This window comes from Anopheles coustani, chromosome 3 (genome assembly GCF_943734705.1).
Source record: "Anopheles coustani chromosome 3, idAnoCousDA_361_x.2, whole genome shotgun sequence".
NCBI classification, from domain to species: domain Eukaryota; kingdom Metazoa; phylum Arthropoda; class Insecta; order Diptera; family Culicidae; genus Anopheles; species Anopheles coustani.
Genome location: NC_071288.1, coordinates 11,572,457 through 11,582,716, shown reverse-complemented (window position 1 = coordinate 11,582,716; position 10,260 = coordinate 11,572,457). Strand labels below are relative to the sequence as shown.

General features: G+C 44.7%; 1 protein-coding gene across 1 annotated transcript in view; it reads left to right on the top strand.

The window, feature by feature from the left end:
- Window positions 1–1,514: 1,514 nt before the first annotated feature.
- Window positions 1,515–10,260, top strand: part of LOC131259809 (protein similar-like) — a 116,448-nt gene continuing 107,702 nt past the window's right edge. The window contains exon 1 of the mRNA XM_058261401.1: window positions 1,515–1,594. Within this exon, the coding sequence (XP_058117384.1) occupies window positions 1,515–1,594 (80 nt within the window). The remainder of the gene's footprint in view (window positions 1,595–10,260) is intronic.

Genomic DNA, 10,260 nt, shown 5'->3' with positions numbered 1-10,260 from the left:
TCGAATCAATATTTTACGTTTCTATATCTTTATCTATTGCCAAACATCGTCGAGAGGATGTAACATAACTAGAAGTTGTCCAACAAATTGAATATTGTATTCCCGCATTGATACAAATAACTTGTAATTTTTATGATTTATCAACGAAATATTTAAAATTTTGACATTTCGTATGTTATGACAGCGAATGGAAGAAAAAACAAAGCAACCAGCTGTCAACCTACTTTTGACATCCACTCTCGTCAGTCGTATTTTGATCGAGAAGTGAAATGAAAGCAAAAAGTTTTCAAGTCCATAAAAGTTAGCACCTTTTCGAATGTTTTCATCAAAATTGGTCTCGTACGGAAAGCAGAAAGCATCTTTTGGATGGGCACAATACCAAGCGCATGTCGAGCTCACTAGCCAGTGTGGTGACAAAGTGGAATAATCGCAGTTCTTTGTGGCCCCGTTCGTTCCAGTGCGTTTTCGTTCGTGTTGTTTGGTCGTGCTGGTCAAGGCCTGCTGTGGTGAAGTTCTTCACATCACAACAAGCGTAACCTTTCTGTGGTTAAAAGGCGCACGAACTGTACGGATAGAGTCGTAAGAAAGCTGTAAGTTATCCGGAAGGAAGCAGCAGTGCGTGTAATGCGTTGAGTGCGGTGGCCAAGTGCATATGCGAGAAGCTATCACACGGTCATAACGCACCTCATCATTCCCTTCATCTGCATCATCACCTCGGCGTATCAGCAGCATTAGTTCACAGACCTTCGACTGACCGATGGTTGTTGTCGAGTGCAGTCCGTCCAGTCGTGGAAGGTGCAAGCGTTTGGTCGAACGAAGGCGAGCTATTTTGGACCGTTGTGTTGTCACCGTTTCTGGGCGCCTGCTGATTACCCGTGACTTGCTACCCGTGACGTGAAAATCGTGAAGAAAAAAAAGGTGAACGCATCAGCGGAGTCTGTGTTAGAGTTTTCCGTGCACCCTGTCTATCACGGTGCGTGTGCTTGTGTGCGAGAGCGTGAATTTGTGTGAGTTGCAGTGTTTATTTTGGTTTTTCCACTGTGCGTGGCGCGCGAACGTAAAGTGCGTGATTTCGTAACAACAAAGCATCCCGCTCGTGACATAGTGAGCTACGCGGGCCGAGAGTGAGAGAAAGCGCCGCAAACAAAAAGTGAAGTGATCATAAATATTGAAAGAAAAAAAAACGAAGGAAGTTGTGTCCAATTCGTAAATTATCTACTGCATCTCTAGTGCATCTGTGTCCCTTCGGTGTGCATGTATGTTGAGTGTGTTTGTGTGTCTAATCGTTGAAATTCAATCGTTTCAATCGTTAGTAAACCATTAGCGAAACGTTCCACGTTTCAACACGTTCCAGCAGTGCCCTACGTCCCATTTTAACAATCAATCTAACCCACGGGAAGAATCGGAAGGTCACTTACGGTACAGTTTCGTGGAACGACGTCCAGAAGAAAGTACTGCGTTGCCGAAAAGGGAAGAAAGCAACCCTCACCCAACGCGATAACGCGACCGTCGAGATGACGAAAACGGCATCGAAGCCCGCTGAGGCCAACGGGACGGGCAAGGGAACGACGAAGCCCGTCAAAGAGAAACGAAGGTAAGATAAAACCTTAGCCGAAAAACTTGAAAAACTGGCCATCCGGGCCCCTTGGTCGCCCTTCTGCCCTTTTCCGTTGCTTTCCGACCACGGGACAGGTTGGAAACGAAAGCCACAGAAGCGTTCGACAAAGGTCTCCAAAATCGCCATCGTTTGTTTCATCATCGCAGTTCTGACAAAAATATTGCCCTCTAGACGATGTATCTTATGAATGAGGACACCATAAAACGGCTGTTCTCCACGGGAAAGAAGTTGTTAGATTGATTTTTCTTCAGTTCAAGTTCGCGCGCGCGAGCAATGTTGAAGTAGGAAAAACACAACATAGGTACCACCGACACCTCGCAGTGGGTAGTAGAGACGTCCAACATACCAAACAGCGCTACAAAGTGGCAACCTTTGCATCTACCCCGACCTATTCGGTCCGAGTCCGTTACACTAACTTGTGCAGAAGGGACGGTAGAAACAAACATTTTGTTAGCCCTTGGCCGCTTGGCTAGGTTTGTGGACCCCCCCCCACCAAACGGTGGTCAGCATTAATTATGCTTTCAAGCATACCCAATGTTGAATGTGTGGTCGTGTTTTGTGTGGGACGTTGGAAAAAAACACAACCACATAAATATGAAAAAATATATTGAAAAGTGGCGATGACGTTTTAAAAATGTTGCGCATTGAAAATGCGCCGACGATTGCTTGGATGAAATACGTTTGCAATCTAGAAACATCTGCAGCCGATTAACATAAATCCTACCTTCCGATGTAAAATTAATCATTTTCTTAGAAATTCAAGATTTACGACAGATCATTCAGCTGTAGTTGGTTTGTAGTTTGTATGTCGTTAAACGGTCATGTAGAGTGTGTGTGGGATTGGGAGGATTGTTGTACTATTCACGCCACATTTCCGTGGCAGTCTAATGAGCCGGTGTAAATTGCGCGCAAAACAAAATCCTACTAACCGACCAGCACTTATTGATAATTACTAGATTTCAAGCTTGACTGGAATCGCGTCAGTCCAACACGGCTGTCCCACAACGTCCCTGCTCGAGGGCTGGGGTCGACAGAAGGAGAACTAATTGCATGCTAGTCTAGTACCCTGTTTCAGTGGTACCTTGTTTTGTTTGGTTACGAGATTGAATTAGTTGTTTAGGCGAGTACCAGTTCCCGGGAATGTCCGTTTATTGTCTAAACGAATGAGCTGTTGTCTTGTATTTCATTAATGTTATCATGTCTAAAACCCTCCAAAGGACATCGCAAGTTATTATTGATTTCCGTAACGCTGCGGTTGCTACATTGATTACATAATGTAGCAAACTCCCTTTGCTTCACCGGTTTATGTTCTCCCGATGCGAAAAGGAAACATTCCTCTACTCGGGTCCGGTCAGCAGATTGCGTCGTAGATTGGCCCACTTTTTTAGCCCGGCAGGTACCGGAAGGGTGAAAAAGGTTAGAATTGGGAGGCACGTTGGGAGGGCGTTTGTTTTGACGTTCGCTTTCGATAACAACGGTGACGTCACGAGGGGCATACTCGGTATCAATCGGGGTGGCGGGATGCGTGCGCAGCCGTACTGTTACTACCGCCAACGGGAACGACAAAACACCCGAGTCGATTTGCGAATAGAAAGGATTTTCGATGTTGCCGACGAAACGAACGTACGCATTTGCAAACGCTTCGTGTCCTCTAATCGCAGCCGGGAACTTCCTGCGAGTTTCCTCTACCGGTTTCGACGAGATGTTCTTGATGGGGATAGTTGGGGCCGGCGGGTGTGAAGCATAATTCGTGAGGAAAGGTGGAGCCACGAACGCCCGACAAACGACTTTTGGAAGTGGTTGAACCTGTTGCTTGCATCCACAAGCACGAACGCCAGAGGCAGAAGCAGTTTGGAAGCGCATGACCCGGGAAGGGAGGGATCCGGACAATGACTTGTTTCTTTGTGTATATTGGAAGATTTTCTCAAAGTCGTTGGAACTAATGGATACAATTGTTGCTACTGTGTATGTATGTTTTTTTCTGAAATTGATAGTTACGGTTCATTATTCAAATTTTCCATTAGGTTAAATGCACCCATTTGTAGCGAGTGTAGGAGTTCCTTTATTTTGTACTACTCCTGTGTCGATTTTTCCTCTTTTCTGACTGAAAACAAGTTTTACCAGAATTTTATTTCTCTTTTTCGTTGACAAAATTTCTCCTTTTTCGTTATTATGATCTCAATTATCATCGAATGTAATTGGAATAAAATAACACATTTTAAAATTCATTTACAAAATTATTTTGTTTTGGTGACATACTTTCGTATTGTGCTAGGGTCAAGTGAAATTTAGAATTTTATGCTAAGCATATTTTTTAATTTAGAAAAGTTTCTGAACTAAACTAGGAGATAAAAAGGATCTTTGACCACATCCAAAAAAGAGCTTTTTCTTATATTTAAGATTGTCGATTGTCTTGTAGGCAACCGCCGTTTTCTGTTTTCTATGCGAATGAAATTTTATTAAAAATTATCAGATGAATGATTTATCACTCATTGAATTAAAGGGACGCATTAATAGGTACACATTTTCGCCTGTCTTATGATTGCATTGCCACCCCATCGAGCGGGTTTTGTATGCTCCAAAATTACCCTCCAGGGGTGGTAATGAAGAAACTGCATTGATAAGTAATGGCTCGTCTGACCTTATACGGGAAATCGTCCCATTCGATATGTTAATTCCCGGTAAATGCTTCGCCTGCCCTCGGTCTCGCCCGGGAAGGACTGAGCATCTGATTGGAATTTCGTGCCTCCCCTCCTTGCCACTTTCTTCCACAACTCTCCCGGATCTCGAGGGTGGCAGAAGTGTGATCGAGATCCTTTGACCAAACCGTACGATCAAAGTACGATATCTCTCTCCTGTTCATCGGGGTTTGCGTTCCGTTCCGCTGGTTCGTGGACCATGGCGAACGTGACTCGCTCTCGATCCTTCCTTCGAACCAATCAGGCCGTCCGGCAATGTTGTTTACACGCGATTAAGCTGCTGCTCGGTTGAAACCGCTGGTGTGTGTAACGTAGTCGATAAGCTTCGACTGAAAATCTCAACTCTCCGTCTGCCGTGACCTCAAAAGAATCTCTACTTGGGCATGTTGACTCGCAGGACCGGCAGCATCGCATCGCTCCCTTCTACCTACCCACCGTTCGTCGCTTCTCTGGGGGGTGGCGAAATAATCAAAACTTTACAGTTTTGGCTGGGTCTTTTCCTCCGGCTAGAACTGATACCGGTTTGGATTGAAACTTAAAAGCTTTCCCTGATTAAGTGTGCAAAATTTAGAGCTGCCGCAACATTGTAGGAACGAGTTTGTTTTGCGACTTATGGTTCCTTCTGTTTATCGTTCGTCCACTTGGCTTTCTGGTGTGGTTATGCTATTTGATTTGGTTTCTTCTTTTCTAGCATCGTTTGACAGGCTTCTTTATTTTTGTTATTTTCATTTTCGGGTTATTACTAAAACTAGTTTATCTTTTCTTCTCGATTTCTAATTCGCTACCCAATGCGGTTTCATTTGCCATGGTTCTTTTAAAAATTTGTGCCAATATTTATTTTATAATTTTGACTGATTATTTTTGGGTATATCAACGATATCCTCGTTGTGGTTATCGTTTGTGACAAATCGGTAAGTCAAGCTTTTTTGAATTTCAACATCACGAGCTTACAATTCTTCTTTGCGTATATTAATCATCGCCGGAAACGGCGCACTTTCGGTCAACTGCTTGTAAATTCTGCACATGTTGGTATCGTTTATCGAAAGGAGGAGCAGCTCACATGTCTTTAAACGCGTGCTACGTGCTCCGATTGCCCATTGTCCATGCCCTTTCGGGCGCCAACTCTCCTTATTGTAATTCCTTTTTTTTTCTGTCACAGCTGGCGCGTTAATTCCCTGCTAAGTGCAACGTCATAATTTCCGCTCGCTTTCCGAGGTCGGGAAATTCCCAGTTAACGATCGGGTCCACCTTTGGCGGAGGGCCATTGGACAGCGTTCTAAATCATGTTAACATGTTGAGGTGGGTTTTTTTTGTTGCTCTTGAAATTCACAAGCCGTGTGTGAAGTTCGACTCGAAGCGCTTGTCTTTCGGTATGCTCCTTCTGGTTCGATTCTGTACAGCTTCGTTGAACAGAAGTACACGAGCACAAATCATACGCTGATTCGAAGGAATGTCTTACGATAGAGAGAAACCCAGATGAAAGAACAGATTGGGCTCGATTCGTTTACGCTGACCTTCGACACCGATGTTATTCGGATCGATTTGCTTGGCTCGGTTTGCATATATTCAAATGCGCTGTGCAGCTTGTTTGATGTATCGCGCCATTGCGCCTTGTCGTCCCATTGATTGAGTGCTTGCGTAGTTTGGCGGTTTTGGGGGCGCTTCGGAACACCAGCGAAGAACATTTCAAGCATGGAACCACCGTGTGTGTGTGTGCGTGTTTGTGAACCGCATGGGAGATAAAGTATGAATGCGGACGAGAGAAGACGACCTCCGGGCTAGCGATACACGTCCGTCTTTCACCGACGGCTTGAGATTGTGTTGAAACCAACGTTTGCGCCCGGCGTGAGCTATTAATTTTAATTGAGTCAATTACTATTTGCAGCTGCAAAAACTATAGAAGGTTGTATAAAATCGCCTTTAGGGGACGGTAAAATATTGATATCACTGAGAAGGATATTTTGGGTTCCGCATTGTTCCGCAAATTCTATTTTTATATTGTTATTGTAAGCTTTTATTTGTGATTTAACGAGAATTTGCATTTGGGAACAGAAAGATGTTTTTTTTTAAATGGTTAGTCATGTCCCCAAATTGTAGCTAATAAACATCATTCCTTTTTGGTTGAATCAGTTGGAAAATATTGATTTGCGAATGGCATAATTTTGTTTGTTTTGAAAATTCCAGAAATGGTTTCCGGAAATTTAAATTCCGGACGAGATAATTTTTTTGTATTTTTTTAATTTATGAATTTTCGTTGCGTTTTTTTGAACCCATATTCTTTGCCCGAAGCCTTTCCTTTAAGAAGGATTTACCGAAGTTCATATGGACAAGGAAAAATTGCATACATTTCATTGTTTCAAGTTATCTGCCATGAAATTTTGTTTATTTATAAACTGAAAAAATTTTGTAACAAATTGGTTCAACAATAAAGATAATATATTTCCGGAATGATGTTTGTTAATCTTTCGTCGAAATATTACACTCTTGCAAAATGAAGGGCCCGAGCAGATTGTTTACATTAATATGTATGTGAAACTTATAGTACCACCTTCATTATTACCTGTTTTAGCTAACTTCAATGGCAAATCTTCTTCAATTACCGCATCGTTCATTTTTCTTTCCTGTGCGAAATAAGTGTGTTAACTACTGTGCGAGAGAGAGAATCATTTTATCTTTACCACCTGACCGTTATCAGTAGGTTCTATCCTACGCTTCGTCTCGGGAGCTGTAAACCATTTACAGACAGCTACTTTAGCCGCGCTGAGCTCCTGGAGTGAGTGTTTGTGGCGCGATATACTATTATCAATTCGCACCAAAGAGTCACAACAGAGAACGACTAACTCAGAATATGACTCTTTCGTAGTAAACTCAACAACTTCCGCAAGTATTGAACTGAACCAGCTCTATGAATATGACTTTATCATAGTGGAACTTGGTGAATTAAGGAATATTGCAATGTATCGCTCAGCAGACTTTGAGTTCAGAGATTTCAGCTAACCAGATGAGGGTCAAAGTCGGCTTGAGTGCCCTGAGTTGCTTGCAGAGATTCTAAAAGTGGAGTCATATTAAGCCCTGCTCCCGACTTTGATCTTTACCTGAAGTGAAATTGATTAATTCTTAAAGACTTGTAGTGTGCAAAAAATCTGAGTAGGGATTAGATACCATTCGTTCCTACTTCATTCATTAACGCCTTTCTTACATCGCTAGTTCCTGTGCCTTCATAGCGATCTACCTTTCCTAGCGCATGACGCTCCCAACACCGACGTCTGTCGTGGTCGTGTGTATCTTGTTATCAGACCCGACATTCGACAGCTTCCGCATCTCAAACCACACCCAGCCCGGGTCCCGTCCCTCGGACCGCTGGACTGGGTTGAATTTTGCGCTCTCTCCCGGTTGGCACTCTTGCGCCGGATTCGGTTCGGTAGCCAGTGTTGTCTTCACCGTTTGCTCCGGTGTACGGGCGAGTTCGTTGACTGGATCGGGAACCGTTTTGCCGATAACAACAGGCCTCGACGGAAAGAGAGACAGTCTCTGAGGAGAGTGGTTGGGCCCCGTTTGGCAATCGTGGCCCGTTTTACGAACCCTTCATTATTTTTTTTTGTTGAATTTATTTTTTATCGGAACGCCGTCGTTAACGTGCCGCAGATAGTGTAACATTATAAATTACTGGTATTGGCAATTGGATTACGATTAGACACCCTTCAGTCTTCGGTGTCGTCGGTCGCGATCGGTTCGATCCGGTGTTTCGGTGCGTTTTTTCGGGGTTAGACTCTGTGTGAATCAAGCCCTTTGTTCGAAGGCAATCGGTTCTTGGGTGGCCATCTTGGTCTGGTCTGGTCTGGTGATCCAGGGTGTTTTGGGGGCCGAATGCGGCAGAATATCTCACGTGAAGGATTGTGAATTAGTGAGTGCTAGTTGAGTGGAAGATGCAGTCGAGTTGGTACGCCAATGATGGCGTTGGTGGAAGATCCGGAAGTGTAGTGTACGACGGTGGTGGTAATGGTGGCTATTATGGTAGTGAGAACGTATCGTTCTACGGACCTCCAGCAATGTCGATGGCTTATGTGGAGAAGCCAAAGTCCGGGTTTAACGGTGCGCCCTGCTATCCGGGCCCTGTTGCACCTGTTCCTTCGTGTGGTCCTGACTATGGTGGGTTCGGTGGTACCAGCAACGGTCAAATGATGCCCTACGATTACCCGAACCACCAGGGGCTAGCTGCGCCACCACCGCAGGGTGTGTTACATCACCATCAGCCCGAAATGGCGGCTCCAACAGCCATGGGGACGGGTAGCAACAACAACGATTACCACCATCAGCAACTGGTCCCTCCCGGTGGCGGTGGCGCTTATCATCAGCCCTTCTATCCAGGGCCTCCGCCGCCCCCTCCGTCCGGTCCATCGGCGTACGTTGAAATGGGCGAACCGGTGGAATTCATGTCGCAGAATGTTTCCCAGGCATCGACTAATGCGCCCTTTCTCGAGCAACCGTACGTGGCCGCGTCCTATGCGCCCTGCCAGGGCCCACCACCATGGAACTACGCGCACTGCTACGGCTACTACGGCCAGGAGCCGTGTCCTTACGTCAACATGGTCGACATGGAAGACTTCATGTAAGTAGAGCCAGCTCCCGATGGACGGCTGGACCAATTGGAGCACCGTCCAATCGGGTTCGTGCGTTGGTGGGTTATCTGGACGCGATTTGTATCTCCCACAACCACATGGTTGGCATGGCCCTTATATACCCGAAGCTTTATACAGCGAAGAAATACAAGCCGATAACTCTACTGATGGTTTCAGAGCCTTATCCTGATAACCACTTCTAGCGAATGGTTTTTGATAGCCTCAAATCGGAAGCAGAGGTTGGCATTCAACGCTCCTGATTGGTTGAGCTGAAACAAAAAGTATATAACACTCTGCCACCACCGGAGACTTCGATGGTTTGTATCTGCTCGACTTTGGGCGGAAGGTTCCCCGTTTCACTTAGAGTGACTTGTCTCTCGTTTCACAATACAAATCGTTTTAGTTTGAAAATCTCACTACTCTCAGGTGATTATACTTAAGTAGTCATTCAAATCTTGATAAGACCTGGTTGTTTTGAAGAGCAAGCAAACGACTTACCGAACACATCGCGCATTGGGTGGGTTTACTTCAGGGGTTGGCAACTTAAGGTCGCTTTGTAGTTTAGGTGTTGAGTTGAGTCGTTTTGATCCAAGAGTAAATATTTTGTTGTTCGTTGTAGAGATAAGGTAGAGTATAGTATGAAGGAAATGCAAAATTTACATTCGACCCTAAAGATCCCAATTCATACATTTAGACAGTTTAGTTACTGTAAGTCTAAGTTGTGAGCCGCACTGTCAAGTCTTCGCAACGTAAACTTAATTTTTTGGTTAATTTGACATGAAATGCAATTAAAATTAAATTGAAAACTTGATTTAAAGTTCAAATAGACCTGCTCGAAATGATTATTTTAGATTATTATTAAAGCCTTCTAGAAGGTTTACTGAATTTGGTCTACATTAGAAACACTTTGGCCACCCCTGATCTAGCATAATATTGGCTTACACTCTGCCATAGTGTGTACCATATAAACCGTTTATCGTCTGAGACGGCGTTTACAGCGTCCGCTAGGTGCAAGGTCCTTTCGAATCCGTGTCCGACGTGCCAGAGCGTCACCGCACACTGTCGAACGTTGATTGCTGGTGTGTAGGCTCACCTTCTCCCCGGTATACCCCATCGCCGTCACCGTACCTGCTTCTTGAAACGGTGGAGCATTAATCATCATTCCTACGCCATGATCACTTTATGGCTGCCGCGAGCGACGAGATGATGTACCACGGAGACGTTGGATCTGTTTTTCTCGCCCATCGCACACTATCTTCCTTATGGCGCTGTTTGCTCTGGCGCGCACCGTACTGTTTGTGTGTCTCGAGCAATAACTGCTGCC